Source organism: Gymnodraco acuticeps, unplaced genomic scaffold, assembly GCF_902827175.1.
Source record: "Gymnodraco acuticeps unplaced genomic scaffold, fGymAcu1.1, whole genome shotgun sequence".
NCBI classification, from domain to species: Eukaryota; Metazoa; Chordata; class Actinopteri; order Perciformes; family Bathydraconidae; genus Gymnodraco; species Gymnodraco acuticeps.
Window position 1 is genome coordinate 479,993 of NW_022990940.1, and position 21,042 is coordinate 501,034.

A 21,042-nucleotide genomic window follows, 5' to 3' on the forward strand; every position below is an offset into this window, starting at 1 on the left:
AATACTGGAGACATAAGGAAAACACATCGCACTGAGCGAAAGACCCCTACAGATTTTAATACATAATTCAATACAAATTAACTACAAACAATAAATTAAAGAAAAGCAACGGCGCTTTTTCCTTACCTGTGAGGGTGGTCTTAGTGGTGGCTCCCTCATTGCGTGGTACAATGACTTTATCATACTGGTCTCCTGCTAAAGTGCTGTACACCACCTGGTAGCCCTCCGTCTGGATTTAAACAGATACATTGAAACTTTAAGAACACCAACAAAAAGGAAACATTTTAAACAAAATGAAGAAAGTACAAGACTTTTAACCAATAGTCGGATCACAGAGTAAATGAATTATGTTGCATTAGCCCAGCCTGACATTAGTCTCTCTGCTGTGCAGGATCATGGGGATGAATACATTTGTAGTTCTAAGCAGCAATGAGACAGATTATCTTCTTATCTTGCTACCAGGGATTATTGGCATTGCTTATTGTTTGTTTTTTGGCTGATGTTTGTAATTCTATTTTGCTAATTGAATGGTCTGCCATTGAAGCACAAACTAACCGCTGCAAAGCAGAGAGCTGACCAGAGGGCAGATAGAGAGAGACAGTGGGGAAAGACAGTGTAGATGTATAATATCATCACATCTAAGCGACTAAACTAAAAGTTTATATCCATGAGCCAGAGTTGGTGATTCTTGGACGAGTGGTAAAACTAAAGCGAGGTGGTTGTGGCTGTTGGGCTGACAGTGACCGGTTACAAAAATGCAATTAATTAGCCAGCAATAGTAGCTAAGGAGCCCTGGTAATAACATTATCAATACACAGTGAAAAAACATGATTTCCTAAATTTTTTGTCACAGTAAAACGTTTCGGTGACCACTTTAACCCAACACATTTGTTTGCTACATTCTCTGTATTGGCATTTACCAAGCTGACAAAATGCACACAGACCTGTCGGTGATGATAAAGTGCTCAATACAACAAGACAGAGCTTAGAGAAATGGAAGGAATACAAAAACGGCTTTAGGGTGGGTAGTATGCAGGAAGGGTCCGGGGAGCATGGATAAGGTCAAGGGATTAAGGACACATTAGTTGTTTACACAAAATGTATTCAGTTAAATACGGGACACCTAAGGTTGAGTTGAGATCATGTGTAATCTAAGAAGTATTTCAGGTTAGTCCAGTACACATATTTTAATAATGAACATAATCAGAAAAGATAAAAGAGACAAAACACGTGCTTTCAGAAGAGACCATATATCTGTATATTACATTGCAGATGTTTGGCATGAATAGCTTGTGGAGGTATTCAGAATCTTTACTCATTATTTAATTATTATAATATAATTTAAACACGTTCCTATTCTCTGGGATGTTCTAATATATAACATTGCATTCGATTTGATATGCTATTCAAATGTTGTTGTGTCCCCGCGTCTTAGTCACTGGCTGAAAAACACGTCATGAAAATGAAATGCAAAGGCTATTCGGTCAGCATTTATTTACCTCAGCCTCGCTGTTGTCCCATTCGAGCTCCAGGGAGGTGGAGGTCTTGGACACGAGCCGCAGGTTCTTAGGGGCATCGATCTCTGAGAAGAACGATAAAGCTGACAATGTTGGGGACACTGAGACCAATTCTCAGGGATTGTGAACAAGCAAACATCAGCGCTTTTCAAATCAGACACAGATACTGCTGGTGGGCAACTGTTAATTACTACAGTTGATCGGTTTGTATGAATACATTATTTACATCAGTTGCATCATATGTTCATTTGTAACATTGTATAGCTCATTAGTAAGTCAATGCACATTATATATTACATACATATGCATAGATGATGTATTCAAAAAATATCATTTTGATGAATTACATTTTTGTTTGCATTCAAAACAAGAAAGGATAGTGTTTCCACAACAAATCACAAACTACACACTGCAGCAATAATTACTCTGACCAGATGTTCACTACTATATGCAATACAGATAAACGTTATGTTTTACATTAGGCCATATGTCATAGATGTTTCTATCCTCAGAGGCAGGCCAGGATCCCACACACACAAACACACACTACTATCACCACATCTGCTTGCTGTCAGACCTCACCAGTAGTAAATTCAGTGGAAATAGATCCGCTCTCATTTCCTCTAAGCACTCCGCTCACAGACACCTCGTAACGCGAGCCAGGACGCAGAACCTGTGAAACAAAAACAAAAAAACAGGGACAGTTAGGCTTGTTTAATCTCTTTGCATGGCTTTTTTCATTTGTTTTATGTTTAATCTCCAGACACAGACGGCTGGCAGACTCTGGGAATAGATAATATTACCAAGCATGACAACAGTACACACACAACATAGCACTTGTGAGTACAAAATAATAACACCAAAGCCAACCATCAACCCAAAGATAAGTGGTTTAAGTTGTGAGGACGAGCTTTTCTGTCCACAGATGGCAGGTGAGTCCACATGATGTGTGTGTATGATCAGATCTGTGACACCACAATGTGATAAATTGCACACACACCACACCACACCACTCACCTGCAGGGAGTATTGACTGAGCGTTGGCTGGAGGCGGAAGGTGGTCCGTGGACCCTCTCCTCCCACCAGGCCGTATCGTAACACGATCTGATCAATCTTTGCCTTCGGTGGTGTCCACTCCACAAACGCTACGGTGTCTGACACATCCCGCACAATCAGCTGAGTGGGGCCATCAATCACTGCATACAGAACAAGGAGGAAAGAAGCAGAATTATCGACCGTCCTGTTGCTCGCTTTGCCAACCTTTCCATCTATTGCTGCACTTTTTTTTACTTGGTCGATTTATTGTTTTCAAAATGTACAGTCTTTTTAAATTTGACCTGATGTTTTGGTTGGATTCCAAAACATTCGTAGGTGGAGATGACACCAACAATTATTTAATATGGTAAATACAATTTAAGAAAATCGTCAAAAGTCTGAGAAGCATAAGGTGATCTGTTTTGTCCAAAACACACTCCAGAAACCCCAACATATTTCATATGTTTCCCATCACATAAGACAGTGCTTCTTAGTCTTTTTGGCTTGTAACACATACAAAAATAACCACACGTGCCAAAAATCCTTAAAATATGTAATGTTTTATCTTCTTAGATTGTCTCATTTGAATACCATTTTTGTGAACATACAATAAGAAACAACTTTTTTTTGTATTCGTCTTAAAATATCAAATTTTCTTTCATTGATTAAAATCAAATTCATTCTTAGTTGTTAAATGTTGTCTAACCACAAGCAGCTTAAAAAGCTGTATTTTTGCCCTAAATAAAATACAGTAACGTTAAATTATGTTTGAACTGAACAAAATCAAAAAATAGAATTAATACTTTTTATTTGAACACATTTCAGTCAGTCTCTAAGGAAGAGATGAAAGTTCATGTTAATACTGCCACAGGCCAATGCATTGGTAGATTGGTTATCAGGAAAAGCTGTTCGTTGACAGCCAAGCATGTACTGTAGAGATTATCAGACCCAACACACGCTGAGACAATAGGCTTTATCTCTGCAAGGTGTAAAACACAAGCCACGATTAAAGTCTTTCTATGCCGATTCCTGGAAAACAGCACATACTAGGTGTTAAGAACTAAAACACATTTCAAAAGAAATTAGCTCCCCGTGTCGAAGAAACACAAAACCCTCCTCCACAATAAGGTGGTGTTTCTCAGAGGGGAGCCCAATCTGGACCGGTGCTTTGTTATGTTGATTTATAGGACCTTGCTAGTCATGAAATAGCAATAACAAACATCATGTTCAAGCATAGGGTGATCCATGCACAACTGTAACTGGTACTACCATAGGCGTAACATAAACTCTCTGGCTTTATGGTTTAAACACTCAGTTCTTGTTCACTAATGAGTGTAGGCAAAGCTTTCGATTCGCCTACAGAGCAAACAGGTCCACATACGACGCCATAGCCCTCACCACGGCATCCACACTGCCCTTTCACACGTGGACCAGAGGAACACATATGTGAGAATGCTGTTCATTGATTACAGTTCAGCCTTCAATACCATTGTGCCCTCCAAGCTGGTCATCAAACTCAGAAAAAGCTCGACAGCGGCTCTTCTTCCTCCGCAGGCTGAGGAGGTTCAACATGGACTCCAGGATACTCTGCAAATTCTACATGTGCACCATAGAGAGCATCCTGACCTTCTAGAGGTGCACCATAGAGAGTATCCTGACTGGCTGCATCACGGCCTGGTACGGCAGCTGCACCGCCCTCAATCGTAAGGCTTTACAGAGGGTGGTGAAAACTGCACAGAACATCACCAGGACGGAGCTGCCATCCAACCTTTACTCCCAGCGCCTCTGGAAGAAATCCCTCAGGATTATCAAAGACCAATCACCCCAGCCACAAACTGTTCAGTCTGCTGCCGTCTGGCAGGCGCTACCGCAGCATCCGGACTACAACCACCAGACTCAGGGACAGTTTCATCCCACAGGCAATAAGACTGTTAAACACCTGAACTGTTGTAACAACATCCATAACATTCATCTGCTACTTAGTAATTATGTATCTATTTATCTAATATATCATATTTCAATGACTTGCATATAGACTCTTATTTCACTATTTCACTTTTTTTTTTGCACTATATCTTTCTGTTTTTCTGTATTATTGTGTTGCACTGTTGGAGAAGCCTGTGACCTAAGATTTTCATCGACATAACTACTCTGTAGCTATGTTCGTATGACAAATAAAGAACCTTGAACCAGTTGCTGCATGAAAGAATAGGGATACATAAAGTATTACTCTGCATGCTCTCATTGTTAGAGCATCAATGTCAAAATAAAGACATTTCAGTCAAGGTAATGGAGTGTTAAATAATGTAACAGCACTCTGCTTCATTAACCTGTGGATTACCTTTATCCACTGAAGCTATGGTGTGACATCTGTTGCTTTAACAGATTGTGGGGGAAATGCAGGTGCTTTTGAACTCTGAATCAACACTTTTCTTGATGATTTCCACAGCAGGTTAACAGGTATCTAATACACAACTACAATTAAATTAATTTCCAGTTTATGATACATGTTGAATTATCCATGATGTTTGAAGAGACAGCCCAAATAGCACCTGGGACAATGCTCAGTTGTAATTGAATTGAAAGCCCCATTCTTGTTGAGCATAATGATTCTCTGTCAATGTCCCCAGGGCCAACTTATGTAAATGAAATATTTCAAACAGTAAGTGAAGCAGGAACATAAAGTCCTTCTTAAAGCTTTTGAGATCTAAATAAGTCTGAGACTAAGGCTACACATATTGCAGGTCAACCCCCGATCCTTGATGTATTAGAAATTGGGCCCTTGGGTCTTGTCCTAGAAAACATCCAGAGGAAGACATCTGCTGAGAACCTGTTCTCACATCAGCTCTCCTCTCCCTCTGGTTTTCCTCCGACTCCTCATCACACTCACTCCGTCTCAGAGGAAGGATAAATCTTTGTTATTAATAATTGAGTAACTTCAAATTTGTCTTTTCCTCTTTCTTTATCCAATAAGGTGTCCTGCAGTGGGCCGTCGTAAAATAATTAATGACAGTGTGCCATGAATTATTAATCCTTATTTAATTACTCCCCACAAAATGAACAGAGATTTGACAGGACAATTGATGGTGTTTTGACTACGGCGATCAGAGTTTGAATTGTTACGAAAGAGGTTTGAATTGCCTCTATTACAGATGCCTAGTAATAATGGCAGCTGGGTGAGGAGTGGGGCAATACCTCAGTGAGGTTTACATTGGGGACATTAATAATGGCAGACTATCAAATACGCCAAGGTGACATCGTATTTAACTCTGCGTTTTTGTGTGTGTGTTTGCGTGGACGGGATATATGCTCCATGTCCTAAAATGACATTTATGGAGAAAATGAATTGCTGACAGTTATAATAATCACTTAATTATTCAAGACTTTAATCAGGCAAAAATAGCAAACGAGGACTTTGAGATGTCCCCTTGGGTGGGTTTTAACTGACAGATTAATACATAATAATACAATATTTTATTTGCAGTACTGCTCACATTTCATATTAATATAAAATAACCTTTTTCTGATCAAATATGCAAAAATGGTAGTGGCTATTTAATCGTATTCCTCCTTAGGCCACATTTACAACTTATCTTAAAACCCCTAACATTTTATTATCAAACCAAATCAAGTTTTATTTATAAAGCACATTTAAAAACGATTTTTGGTCAAGCCAAAGTGCTGTACATGTAATAAAAGCACACCACAATAACACGAGAAAAAAAATTGAAAAGACAATAATTTACAACAGAAATATAAAGACAAAACACAAATGTCATGTTATGGCAGTATTGCTAAATGTGTTTAACTAAATTAAGAAAAATCAAGTTGTGTGGTTTGAACATGACCTGGCAACAAAAGCTGTAATCACATTTTGTTTAAAGGTCACCTATTGTGCAAAATGCACTTTTTGATGTATTTTGTACGTAAATATGTGTCCCCGGTGTGTTTGGTATTTTGAGCAAAACACTCCATAATTATATTTTTTATATATTTGTATATATCTGAGACCTATGCTATTGCCTAAAAATAGCATGATAGGAACCTTTAAATGTTGTTTCTTTAAAGATTCTATTCATACGTACATGTTGTGACAGTGGCAGTGAATGGCTGGCTGCGACCCTGGTCTCTGAGCGCCACCAGGTTCACAGTGTACTCCTCCCCTGGCCTCAGACCAGTCTGCACGAAGAAAGTGATGGTGCTGGGCAGCTGTGCAGTCATCCCTCCTTCATTGTCCTTTGAAAAAAAAACAAGAGATACATGTGATGAGCTGAAGAGCAATGCAATCTGCATATTTCGAGTAAGTGCCAGCTACTTTGTGGCTTAAACTCTGTGTCTCAGTGGAGATAAGACATCTGGCAGATGCACAATATCTCCAGCAGATACACATAAACAGTGACTCATGTATGCAGTAGACTTTCTGAACTGTATATTTCCTTTGACTGATTCGTACATGTTTTAGATGAATTAGCACATTAAGAACCTTGTTGCGGAAGTATGAGTCAGTGATATTTCTCAGGCCATGTTCTGCAGAGGCAGCACTCTGTACATTTCTAAAGGCCTGTCACTCATCCATATGGAGCCACTGCTTTTCCCAGCTGTTCTCAGAGAGCAAGTGTTGCACATGCACTTCCTGCCAACAGACAGATGTTCCACCTACTGCTGCTCCAAGATTCCCAAAAGCCAGCGCTACGAAGGCACGTACAGTATTAAAACAGAACTTAGAACAGCTTGCTGCTTTCCTGAATCAAAACTGTAATTAGAGATGTAATCCATTTAATCACCTCAGCTAAATTACCAGGGTGGGCAGTAACACACAGCGGTAATGTTCCAATAACAATTGGTCCTCAATTTCAATAATAATACAGTTAAATGTTAAATTATGCTAAATGAATCATCATAACAGTATATCCACTCCCATCTCGATGCCAGTTTGCTCGTAATTAGTCATCATTCTTTCTGCCGACAAGGTCGCTGAGATGAGGAATGACAAAATACTTTTTCTGGTCCTTGTTGAGGTATTTTTATTACTTTAATTTGATGATCATTATCTGTTTGATTTCTTCTTGGTTAATTATAATGGTAATTTCGTTTTTCAAGTAAGACAGCATGTAATTATATGTCCCTAAACAAAGAGTCATGAGGTGATTCTAATAATCCTCTGACTATCACAAAAAGCAATATAATAATATTACATTTGAACGGTATTACAGCAGTGAATACAACTTTAATACCTTTAATGTGAAAACGAATGAAGCACCATCTTTTTTAAATAACTACATGGCTGGATATTACTAGAGGCAAGGGGAACATCTGTTTGTTGATTAAATGAGACGTAAACCCCCAATGTGTCATTACAGATTAATTATACCTGATGCAGCTTGAAAGATTGATTTGTAGTTATTACCCGGTCTCTTCTTTCCACGAGTGAAAGAGAAAGTCAAAAAGTGCATCGTAACACATGCTCATGTGTGTGTTTCCATATGTGTTAATCTCATCTGCCAAGAAAGACACAGCAGCTTGTCCAACAATAAAAAACAAAAAACAAAATTAAGACGGATCTTCCAGGAAACAGCTCTGGTATCCTTCTGATTCTATATAAATATAGATTGTAAAGCTGTATATGAATATATACCACTGAAACTAATGTAATAAAAGTACAGTGCTACTGGCAGCAATATTGATTGAATGATTGCTTTACAGCTACAACAAGCCCAACATATAACACATGAGTATGATGTGCTAGCAGTGGGATTTTTCATTTTAGTGTCGGATATAAAATATCTGTAGCTGTTTCTAACAGCGTTAACGGCAAGTACAAATCTCACCCTGCACCTCCCCCTCTCTCTGTTTCCTTTTTGACAGAGAGTTCTGTGTTTTTTCGCATAGCTTTCATGCCTACTTCCATTACAAGATTGTCAAAATTCACAATCCCCATTGCTGGATGAAATCCAAGGGGGGCGGGACTGCCAACTCATAATATGATTTCCCCCGTGGTTGGAGCAAGGGGAGGGAAAGCAAGGAAGGATACAGGAGGAGAGGAAGAGAGAGGTGAAGAAGAATGAAAAGGTTGAAGGGTACCTTTCGAGGGTAGAGAGGAAGGGAGTCAGATATTTAGAGAGGTGGTGGATGGAAATAGAAACAAGAGATTAAGAAGAAAGGGTGGAAGGATGGAAATTGCTTGAAGAACAAAGACATAGAGGATTGGGGAGAAAGAGAGAAGACGGCTGAAAGCAATACAATTAAATTAGGAATCCCGCTGCTTTTTTCCCCATTTGGAAATGTTCTATTCATTAAAGGTTTGAAATAAAAAAGAAAAAAAGCATCTTAACATCAGATTTGAGGCCGGACCAAAGGCTATCTCCCCCCGAGAACACCTTAAAGGAGAAAACCAATTACTGTGAGAGAGCACAAGATTAGAGTGCAGAGAGTACCTGCGTTTACGGCGGGAATTAGGAAGAGAAAGGTTTTTGCTTTCTGGCTTTGAACCTGGCCCTGCTACGGTTTCATGAAGGGGTTATTCTGGAAAAGGGTTTATTGGCTCATCCACCTAATAGCCAATAAGCTTAAAACAATCCGCTCGTCTAATTTCGTATGGGCCTCAAGTTGAGCAAAACCCCCAATAAATCCATTCAGTTATTTTTCTTCCTGTTTCTTCAAGATGAATAAAATAAAATACTCTGTGTGTGTGTTTGTGGGTGATGGAGAGAGAAAAAGACGGTCATTTGCTCATCCTTTTTGTTTTGTCTCACACAGGACAGTGCACTTGTGTTACAGCATGAAATAGTGCTGTAGTCTCACATTGGGACTGACAGCGATCACATACGCTGAGTGTTCACACTGCTTTACTCTACCTTGGGGATGAAGCTGATCTCCCATCCATCGAAGGAATAGTAGAAGGGTAACCACTGGACCTCCACTGACGTCTCTGTGATGGATTTGAAGATTAAGCCATCGGGATTGGAGAGATCTGTAGAGGTAGCCAGAGACGTATTATTGTCTTCAGTGACCCACACAGCCCATAAATCACGACTCCACCTCATGCTGAGGTGTCCACTTTTTCTCTTTTACATTTGTTTTTTTGTTCTGTTCCCTCGGTAATTCTTTAAAATAACCATCAATAATAGAGGGTAAGTTCATGTTTTACTGCTAAAATAGTACAAAGGCACACATTTCCTTTCATACATTTTTTAAAAGTGTAACCCCCTGCTAATAAATATATTTAATACATTTCTTACTGATAAACAACCTTTTTTTCTGCCTATATATGCAATGTTTTCCTGTAGTACCGATGTCAACATCAGTGCCTCGGTTTAAAAACAAATGACTTGTACTTTTATTTTGCAAAATACCTAAATTAATTTTTCACAGGCAGCCATGTCCTCATAACTTTTTCCAGATAATCAAATCAAATCATTTCATAATTACGTTTTGCAAAGACAACCCAACAAATCATATCACACATGAATAATGGTTGCACCAAACTTAATTGCCTTAAATTAACTTTATAACTCCAAATGTTGCTATCACTGAAATTAAAGTCACTTATCTGTGAAATGGAGGATCATTTTACCAGCCAAGACTGATGGCATCACACCGCACGGTAAGTAACCAGCTGAGTGGAGACAATATTCAGTTTGCCTTTGAAAACAAGCTATTACTATTCAGAGGTTCAGTGAGCTTGCATACCTCTGATAAGCAGGGAATAGTGTTTCTTTGTCAGATCAGGTGCCCTGGTATTAACACCGACCAAGACTTTCATATTCAGAAGGTGTTCATATTTACGTGTGCGTGTATTTGAGTGTGAGTGACACCACGCAGATGTTTCAGGTAGGAATCACAGCCAGTTGGCACTGAGGAGCAGGTGGTATTCTCACTCTATTGACACTGAAAAACGTCTTGCGGAGGTTTTAACACAAAAAAAAAAAGGTGACAGACAAGGTGTGTGTGCATCCGCATGAACGGCTTTGTTCATGTAAAAATGCAAGTATAGCACTGAATGAGACGGAGGATATTTAACAAGGTACTGGTTTGAGGTATTACATTTATATTCTGTTGGTCATGCACCAAACATAGCCTCAGTGGAATATCCTTTAGTGCTCCCGTGAGAACATTTAGTCAAAACAGCCACGAGCTTCACTTACAGGTGGAAACCGTGATGCTGGCAGGGACGCTGATACTGTTGTTAATGACAGCGAACACGTTGATGTTGAACTCTATTCCCGCCTCCAGGCCTGAGATAGTGCAGGTCGTGGTATTGCCTGGAATCCTTATCTCCAGTTGCACACCTGATAGAAAGGCAGGTACAAAGATACAATGGTATATATATATTTTCAAAGATATACATGCTATACAAGACATTTTGAATTAACTGTAACTGAAATGCAATTTTCCTTCCTTCTACAGGCCAGCATATCTCTGTACATACCTCCCGGGCTGCTGGGTGTGTAGGTCACTAAGAAATCTGTCAGAACAATGGACCCCTCCCACTCCACGTCGATGGTGCGGTCAGTCACGCCTCGGATCTTCACGTTCATGGCGGGTGCCACTGTCGAGACAAAATCCAACACAAATGAAGTTTAAACTGCTTATTTTTGGTGTGTTTTACAATAACAATTATAAAGTGTAACGTCAGAAAATCCCCTTTGGACTAACTTGTTAGTATAGTGCATGTGTCATAAGATTGCAGTTAGCAATTTTCTACCTTAGTGGGAATAATGAAAAACGCACTTGCTCAAAATTGTATGGCAACGTTTTTCACACCTATAATTAACGATTTCAGTGTTTTTATGTTAGCTAGCAAAGCGAGGCATTTTTGATACATATCAACTCAATTTATGGAGCAAAAGCTAAAATATGGCTTCATGGCTTGGGAATTGACTGCCAGTGCTACAACTACTTCCTTAATCCAGACAAATAATATGTATCAGATTGAAGTAGACTTTTTAGTTAATTTATTTGACACCACACAATAATACATATCTGAATTAAATGTCAAGCATTTTAATGTACTCATGTTGATTTTGAACCACAGCAAGCACAAGTCAGTAACATTAGATCTAGTCTGATTAGCTTGAGCTTCCCCAACCCTATGAGAGTGAGCATTGAGATACTCAGGGCAAGGATCCAGATTGACTTTTACATTGATTACAACAGGGACATATAAAATGTAATGGGCCTTTTGCATGCACACACATTTTTGGAAACCCTTCTTCCCCACTTTCAAAATTAATCAAGCGCCTCGGATGGATGAGTCACCTAACCAGGGACATGAGAGCCAGATAGTGGAGCAGATACCTCTGTTGATGATGTCAGGTCTGGGGACCGCTGTAACCGGCACCAAAGCAATCTGACAAAAACGTCATTTGAAATGACCGTTATGTTTGAGGTTGTGATGGGGCTTGAGGGGATAAACAGGGCTCGGTTTCACACATACACATACAGAGACACACCTGCTAAATGTCAGGCGCACTGGTGCGAACAATGAACATATTTAGTTGCACTTCACTGACTTTAGGACGCACCCTGGAGCCCTAATTCAGAATTGTACACAATAATGAGACGTTCTTGTATGGCTCTATCCTTCAAAGAGGCCCATGGTCCTTTCCGACTGCGGCACCTAGTAGTAAGTCCCATCCCATGGGAGAGATCATACTCTCCATTCCACCGATACAATTAGGATTGGCAGGGCTGACAAAGAGTAATTGTGAAGAGTTTACCTTTCTCTTCGTTTTTAATGGATGGAAAATGGACCAGGACACTAATGGATGTATCCTGACAATAAGAAAGGCAAAATATAGTCAAGTGGAGTGCCTTATCAAGTTGCTATATTTCCCCTTTCTCTGCATGATTGTACCATTCAGGTTCAATAAAGGTAGAATAAAAACCATTAAAAAAGTTTGTATTATTGTGCCAACCCCACACACCATCCCTATACAGTATTTGTCATTGTTTCGCTTGGTTTTCTTCATGCATACACGTTAAAACATGAAAACAGGGCACACTGCAATGCGTATATGTGTGTTCCAGTCAGTAAAAGAAGCCAGAGCTTGTGGAAACACGAGGCTGAGTGTTTACATGATAGGGAGGAGCACTGTCATTCACTCAGGCTGAAGTAGAGATCATCAAGCCATAAGCCCTGAAAGGTGGTGTTGAATGTCAATGTGGAGGCATAAACAAGAGTGTTTACAGCTCCCACTGCCAAAAACAACAAGGAGGAGGGGGGAAGGCAGGTGAAGGACATAAAGGAGGAGAAGACAAAAAGGTACACACAGTTTGAGTCGAAGAAACAAGACAGGTTCACAGACAGGAGGAGAAAAAAGACAAGAATAGAGGAGCCTCATAAACACACGGTTAAATGAGAGAAAAATAAGGATGACTTGGGAAACAAGAGTGAGAAAGAGCAAATTGAGTGTGATAGTGTGATAAACAACCTCTCACACTCTCATCATCTCTACATCCTGTGATACAGGACTACAGCACTGCACTGAGACCGTCTCAGGGGAACCTTTGGACACACTAGGAGCCGTTTCAGCCCTTTCCACACACTCTCCACAGATGGGCCCATGCTACACAGTAGTTAGCTCATTTCCAAACAGTGAGCCTGCACTGGGGACAGATCCTGCAGCATTCAATTAGCAAGATTTATTTCATCGATTAGACTCAGCTTCGTCACGTATATGAAGGAAATAACAAATCAAACGAAGGAGCTACAGTATAACCCACGGTATAGGAAGTAAAGACTTTCTCTTCTATAGAAAATGAAGGGCAAACTCTCAAGTGGGCATTTCGGAAAAGGTTCTTATGAAATATTAGACAAAGGAGCGTTTTACTTAATATACATCAGAGATAGAGGAGCGGTGAGCATCTCACATAGCTGTTGATGCATGAAAGGCTGTTACCTGCCAGGTAACTCAAATGCAGATATATATTTCCTTTATTGTCACCAAGGACTTGATTCTTACATCCTATCAACATTTCTCAAGAGAGTTTCTGGCCTTTTTGATTGGGCTAATGTCCAACTTCAGAAGCAGTTGTCCGTGCCTACCTTAAAGTCTGATTTATTTGTAATCCCTTTAAGCACATCTTGTTCTTAGCTGTCTACAAGGAGTTGTGATGTCAAACTGTTTTAAGGATTTCCCCCAAGTAGAACAAAAATCATCAGATATGTAAAGATGAATCTGAAGTTCAACTGTATCCAGTACTCAAGTTGTAAAAAAAAATCAGGGGGGATGGTGGATTTTATCATATGGGGACATCATTTGTGCTGATAACCCGCCGAGGGTGGGAGACCAACTATAAAGATAATTAGTATACTCCTAAAACAACATGCATGTTATGGATGTTCAGATACTCCTGTCATTGCTCTTGACCAAGGTACCTCAGAATTAGAGTCGGTCCCCGGGCTGCCATGGCACCACTAACATTTAGGGTCAAATGCAGAGGACAATTAGTGCAAAATCTTTTCTTCACTTTAATTTAAAGGGGGGGAGGGAATACAAACATGTGATTATAATGGAAGTCTATGGTACAAATCTTGTAGGTTAACAGTCCCTCATTTATTATTCAGATGGATCAACTGATTATACTAAAAATAAAATCAAAATAGTTTTTAGAATATTGAATTATAGTGTATTTTTTCAAAAAAGCAGTTACTGGTATATGATCAAAACTGGTATCTAAAGGGTTACATTTATTACTTATTGATTTAATTATTTTTATAATTAATTAAATCATTATGTAAATTAAACACTTCATAAAAATTTAGAGGAAAACAATTTGAAAAATATTGATCCGTCATCATTTTATTGCAGTTCAAATACAAATATGTTATGTTAACATTCCCAATGTTACTTTTTTTTAACAGAGCATTAAGTGCAAATTGAAACTGTTTACAAAATATGAAAATATATTAAAAGATTATACAGATAATACAAAATAGGACCAATGTTGTCAATGGCTGCCTACTCCACTCTCCCCCATCTCATAGAAGTTTCCAAAGATTTTCATAATCATGTTTTTTGGTCTCAATTTTTCTGGCTCTTGCTTTCGGATTGTTTGCTAAGCAATGGCTTTGAAGCCAAGTCTTGACATATACCTCTGGTCTGAACTTGTTCAGTGGAGGGCCAACACTTGATGAAAAGTAAGGCTGACATGATTTTTACCTCTAGGGAGCTTCTAGTTGTGGTTAAAATGTTCATCTGACTAAACCCACGTTCACACTCAGCTGTGGAGATGACCAGAGTGTTCACTGCTTGAAGGAGGGGTTTCAGCTCTTCTGGTGCTGGTGGTATCATTTAATCAACAGTTTTGAGTCTGACCCCTATGGTCTGACCAGCTAGCTAACACGAGAGAAAAACGTATAACTCCAAACTAAGTTGTTATTGCTGCTTATGTCCATAGATTCCACCTTTGGTGACTAAAGTAATGAGTAATGACTAAGATTACTGACTCTTGACTTACCTGAAATGTTGTTTTTAGTATTTTTAAATATGAAGTCCCTCAGATCGCGTTGTCCTCCTGGTCGCTTGGCCATTAGGCGCATTCACACCGCAGTACTTTTCCCACAAAGGTTCATGAGAACTCTTAAGTTCTCATAAACTAAGTACAGATCGCGTTCACACCGGAATAAGTCCCTGGGGGAGGATTACGGCCCGTCTACACTACAGGCATCGAAAAATGCTTTCAACGCTTCGCCCATTCATTTGAATGGGGTGACGTAGAAGATTTTTAAACTTCGCCGAACTGCATTGTGGGGAGCATGGCATGGCATGGCTTTGCAAGCATCACGAGCATCTATCGACATCAAAAGTTGAACAATGTTCAACTTTTTAGGCTCGATCAGAGCCCTAGAGAGATAAGAGTTACGACACTCCCATAGACCTCCGTTGTAAAAAATGGCTGCGCCTACTTCCGGGGTATGGACATCGAAATAGTTCAAAATATAGTCATTTGGGCGTTGGACCTCATTCACTTACATTACGGCGCGTCGATTAGTTCCAGAGGTAAGTTGCTGAAATATCGAACTCTTTTGAATTTTCAACTGTCTATATTGTATCAGAGGCCCTTTATGATGCTTATACTGGTCTTCATTTGTATATGCACAGCGTAATTATCTATATTTTATCTTGGTTGTTACAACCAATTTAGCTAGCATTGCCTGCTAGTTAGCTAGCGCGACTTCGTCAGCTTTGAAGGTAAGATTTCAGTAATGAATCGCTAGCAGCTTATATATCAATGATGCTGGGTAACTAACAAGCAGGATTTAGATTGATTATGTGTTTTTATTGTTATCTTGGTTTTTATCCGCTGAACCTGACCGTGTTAGCCATCCTTAGTCGGCTTTTTCTGTATGATATGACTTAACTGCTAGCACTAGTAGAAATGAGGTGGCGTTTGTGATAAATATTTCATTGAATTTTGGGATATACTAACATTTCATTATGTGACATGTTGACTGTACTTTGTTTTTTCTGGTACTGTTCCGTGTTAACTCATCTGTACTGTACAACTAGCCTAGCGCTACTTTGTAATGCTTGATGGCATGCTAGGATAGATTCCTTTGTATTGTAATATACACACTAGTTTAATGATTGTTCTTCAAAGGTATTATTCAGTCTTAAACAAATAATAGCCTACTGAATAGGCTACTCTACAGCAGTGAATGAAGGATGAGCCTTTTAGCACTACGGACGTGACTGCCCTGGCAGTGACAGCAACATAGCCTGCTTGTGCTACCACACTTTCCCCTCAAAATATCGTTAAATAACGAAACTTATAAATAGTGCCAATCCATACAAAGTGTAACCACATCATGTAAATATGAAAGCAATCTTTAAAAAATAACAGCGTTGGTTTAATCTATGACTATTTTGACCATGTTTGTGCTGTTTTTGCCATAGAGAAGCATTGCAACGGAAGTGCGTTTTGAACTATCCCGGCATACATAAACCACGTGACCGGCTGGCGGCGACATCAAAGAGTGTCGTAACTCTTATCTCTCTATGGCTCTGGGCTCGATGCTTGGCATCAGCCAATCAAATCCCGCGTATGCAAATCTGACAGTACAAGCGCTAGCCAATCAAACTGCGTGTATGCTGGGAGAGACTAAGCAGGTCATTTCCTCATATTCAAAAAAATGGAGGGAAAATTCATTATAGCGGTAGTGAATCACCCGGTGTTATATGATCAGTCTCTGTTCATCTACCGGGATACAAACCGGAGGAGCGAGGCATGGAGGGAGGTGGCAGAGACAGTGGATGAAACTGGTAGGTTTTCGCCTGTTTGGGGATTTTATATCCAGTTTACTTCGTTTTAACATTGCTATTGCTTTGTATGCCGGGGGCGGGCGGGAGATTCCTGATTGGTTATTGGTCGCCTTGGGGAGAAGGTCCTCGCTGCGGAACGCGGAATGGGGCGGGGTCGGATAAAAGGAGGGGTCGGACGTCCGACCCCTCCTCCGCCCCATTCCGCAACCCCGCCTTGTGAGTCCACATTACACATCAGCTGTTTCCCTACCGCCAAGAAGAAGAAGAAGAAGATAGAAGAACCATGTGATCACCTAGTTGGTCTGTTTGTCCGCGTTATTACATTTGAAGACGATTATACATCATCATCATCATCATCAACGACCGAAGGTAATAAATTATGTATTATGCAACCCAGTAGACATTCGCTGCCAAGTTCCTACCTTGTAAGTTGTCTGTATGGCCGTACCAATAAGTTAGCGCAGCATGCTTGGTCTTGAAATGTTCGTAAGAATCCATAGATGTAGAATATCTACATTGTTCATCTTGATGTGTTTTTAAATTCTTACAAACCAACTGAATCGATCTGCTTAAAGAAATAACAACATTTGATACATGTAGACTCTGATTTGAATGTATTCCATTTTGTGTTCTTCCTCAGACACCATACCATTCTTACCTGTGCCCCTACAGTCCGCCGATTCACCTTTTTATCAGTGCCTGCTCTTATAAGACTGCAGAAAGGCATTTGGTGATTAACCACATAAAAAATCATGCAACGGTAAAACATAAAGGTAAAAGCCAATGTTAGGGCATAACTTGAACAAGAAACAAAATGCATGTGAACAGACAACATACATATGTATATATAGGTACTTTATTTATCCCAAAGGAAAGTGATGCACAAGCAAGGTAGAAATATACATATTTAAAATACTAGTAAAGGGTAAAAGTAAACAAGTAGAAAACTGAGGTATTACCTTTATACTGGTGTACAGCAGAAATAGCCTTAAATATGCCTTGTAAATATACTGCATCTATAAGCATATAAGCACTACATACATACATGTATTGCTACCAAAAAGAGCTGCAAACTATTGTTAACTGTCAGCCACTGTCAGTTGCAGCACACAAAGGTTAAAGGTAGCATATAATAATAATAATGTTAAAATGTGCAACAAAAAAGAGGAGTAAAAGTAGCTATATTTTTAGTTTTAGTTTTTGAAAGTAGCTCTCATCCTAAAAAAGGTTGGATACTGTTATAGAACGATACATTTGACAATTTTAAGCTTGAAAAATTAAGCTTAAGAGGAACAGGTGGGGCTTGAAAAGGCCCACCTGTTCAAAGTGGGGAATGACAGAAAAAGTTTGAGAACCACTGCTGTAGGAGAAGCACCCCTTTATAAGTAGTGCTATGGCGGCATCTCAGTGGTGCAAAGAATATGGGAGATAAAGTCATCCTGCCACAAATTCTTTCCATGGCCCCACTGGACAGAGCAGCAGCTCTCCATAACCTTGGTGAAGCCAGCAACCTGCGGAACGAAGACAGCTGGGAAGACCGGATGGACCCATTTATGTTCAGGTTCAAATTTGAGTCGGACTATTTCATGTTTTTTGAGCAGTGCATTGACAAAGAAAACCTTAAGGTTCATGCCTGTTTTGAAGAGCGCGGTTGAATGTTTGCATCAGCAAAGCCTTTCACTGTTGTATAGATTTTTTTTTTGTATACTTGGTTTGGTTTTTATGTTTACTGTATTTGCTTTTTCGGTTCTGTTATCTTAATGATTGTTCTGTTATATGATAAATGTTGTAAATAATAAATGCTTTTTCTATCATTCTATGAAATGCAGTGCAATGTATCATTTGAAATATATGGACTAGATATGAGTATGCACAGCACTAACTAAATGAATAATCAATTAAAACAAATATTAAATAATATACTTAAATACACTAATATATCAATTAAAACAAATATTAAATAATGAACTTAAATACACTAATAGAAAATATGACTTTTTATACCACGTATTTAAATACATTCATGCATTTAATTAGTATGAAGTTTTTTAATTATATTTAGTCGAGTGCAGATTTGTATTTGTACTTATTTTAGTTGTCCAGCAGATGATGCTGTTTGTGTCATTAGGATATCCATACACCCCGCCCCATTCCGCGTTCCGCAGCCAGGGCCTATAGGAGAGGGGCGGAGGAGGGGTCGGACGTCCGACCCCGCCCACATCCGACCCCGCCCCATTCCACGTTCCGCAGCCAGGGCATATAGGCCTTGGGCGCGAGAAATCGCCAAGCCTCAGACATGCCCAGCTTCAAGATTTGTTGATGCCTGTAGTGTAGACGGGCCGTTAGGCAAATGAAGCCGCTGACGTCACTTCTTCTTCTTCTGCTTTGGGTTTACTGGCAGGCCGCAAACCACTTCACGGCGTATACTGCCGTGAAGTCCCCCGGGCAGTCCCCGGCCGGAAGTCCCCGGAGTTGGGGACTGGCTTCAGTAGAAGCTGCTGGGACTCCCAGCAGCTTCTACTGAAGCCTTCAGAGTAAATCGCCAGAACGCCGACACCTCCTCATCTCCACCGCTCCCATGTTTTATTTTGTGTTGCCATAAGTTAGTCTCTCTGCGTTTCTGCGCTGGGCTAATGCTAATAATGCTAATGCAAGGATAATAAAATGGCGACTTCACAAAACTTTTTGGGAGTTTTACGGGTCGTGGTTTGCAATCCGCCCAGCCAATCAGACATAGGAACCTTTTTCTCCCACGAAAGTCCCTGCTCTCTAGCAGGGACGGAAAAGGGGGTGAAAAGGTTCTCATGAACTAATTTTAGTTCCGGCTCTTTTTGGTGTGAACGCAACATTTCGGAACTATATCGGAACTAAAGTGGGAAAAGTACTGCGGTGTGAACGCGCCTCTTGTGATGACCGTTACCTGCGCTTCTGGCATCGATCAAACAGGCGCATCACGGCGCCCTCTAGGGCACTCGCATAGTATAGCGTCAGTGACTTGGTAAAAATGTCATTGCGTGTGTGCGTGCTCCTCTTCGCCCACAGTATTTTACTCAAAATGCGCAACATTTATGTTGAAATAGCAGTAATACCAGTGCCACGTTCATTGATAAAATTACATAAGGAATGGAAAGGGGGAATGGCAGTTTTAGAAGGGGGATGATTTTGACCGTTTTTATTTCAGGGGGGATGCCATTCCCCCTCATCCCCCCTCAACTCGAGTACTGACTGTATCCCTTCAGCCAAACATTATTATAATTATTCTTAACAAATGACGTGTTGAAATGCTTATCTGCATTACCGGGATGTTACAAATGCACTGGTTATATTAGTTGCAAACTATTTCAAATGCAGAGGGGTGTGAATTTGCTAGCATGTATTTTTCCTAAAGGATATTTAGGAATCTCTCTACATTTTTTGTCAGTGATACAGTTTTATTAGTTAACAAAAGGCATTTTTAGATGTTATAACAATCCTACTATGAATGTAAAGACTCCACAGTTTGAGGAAAACCTCCTGAGTGCATGCACAGCGCTGAGACCCCCCACTACAGTACTGTATGTGCAGATTGTAAATGTCAGTTGTCACCACGAGCACTCTGGTGATGTACTCGCCACTTTTGCAACTGAAGAATCAGGTCACATTGAAATGATTGTGGAGTTTCTCTGCCGTCAAGATGAAACACTACTACACTATAGCAAAAGCTGATCTTTGATTTGTGTGTGGACATATTTGTATGTAAAGATGTACTGTATCTTCCCATACGCCCGAAACATCCCATTTAAATTCAACAGCCTCCATTATTTCTCACACTGGAAGAATATAGGCCACCATAATTGAGGCAAAAAATACATCCCGCTTTCTTCAGCTTTTGATAACATGAAACACTTAAGCCTGTCACCCTACAGGTCTCTGGTAATTGAACTACTTCGTTTTGTATTCAGAAAACTATCCGCTACAAGCATTGGCTATTTTAGCCTCTAATTGGGAAGAAATAAGCAATTCGGACCCCCTCACTAGGTATGGATATTAAAGGGGAGGGCAGCACGTAAGAATGAGCCTCAGTAATACGAGTTGCCGTGTCTGTGTTTCTCCTACTCACTCTTCTGCCTGTCATCATCCTTCATGTTGTTGACAGCAGCTTTAGAAGGGAGAGGAGCATCTGTTATTTTGGTGTGAAAAGTTGGGTGAGAACAAAAGGTGAAAAACTGTCTCAGCTGCAGTGA

General features: G+C 39.9%; 1 protein-coding gene across 6 annotated transcripts in view; it reads right to left on the bottom strand.

The window, feature by feature from the left end:
- Positions 1-21,042, bottom strand: part of tnr (tenascin R (restrictin, janusin)) — a 224,754-nt gene that overhangs the window by 51,058 nt on the left and 152,654 nt on the right. For 4 of the 6 annotated variants that reach the window (XM_034234509.1, XM_034234508.1, XM_034234506.1 and 1 more), the window contains 8 exons: positions 10,981-11,100; positions 10,697-10,840; positions 9,407-9,522; positions 6,638-6,788; positions 2,535-2,713; positions 2,100-2,190; positions 1,500-1,600; positions 127-229 (listed from right to left, as the gene is read on the bottom strand). In XM_034234509.1, the coding sequence (XP_034090400.1) occupies positions 127-229; positions 1,500-1,600; positions 2,100-2,190; positions 2,535-2,713; positions 6,638-6,788; positions 9,407-9,522; positions 10,697-10,840; positions 10,981-11,100 (1,005 nt within the window). The remainder of the gene's footprint in view (positions 1-126; positions 230-1,499; positions 1,601-2,099; positions 2,191-2,534; positions 2,714-6,637; positions 6,789-9,406; positions 9,523-10,696; positions 10,841-10,980; positions 11,101-21,042) is intronic. The other 2 variants (XM_034234512.1, XM_034234507.1) reach the window with 1 other exon arrangement.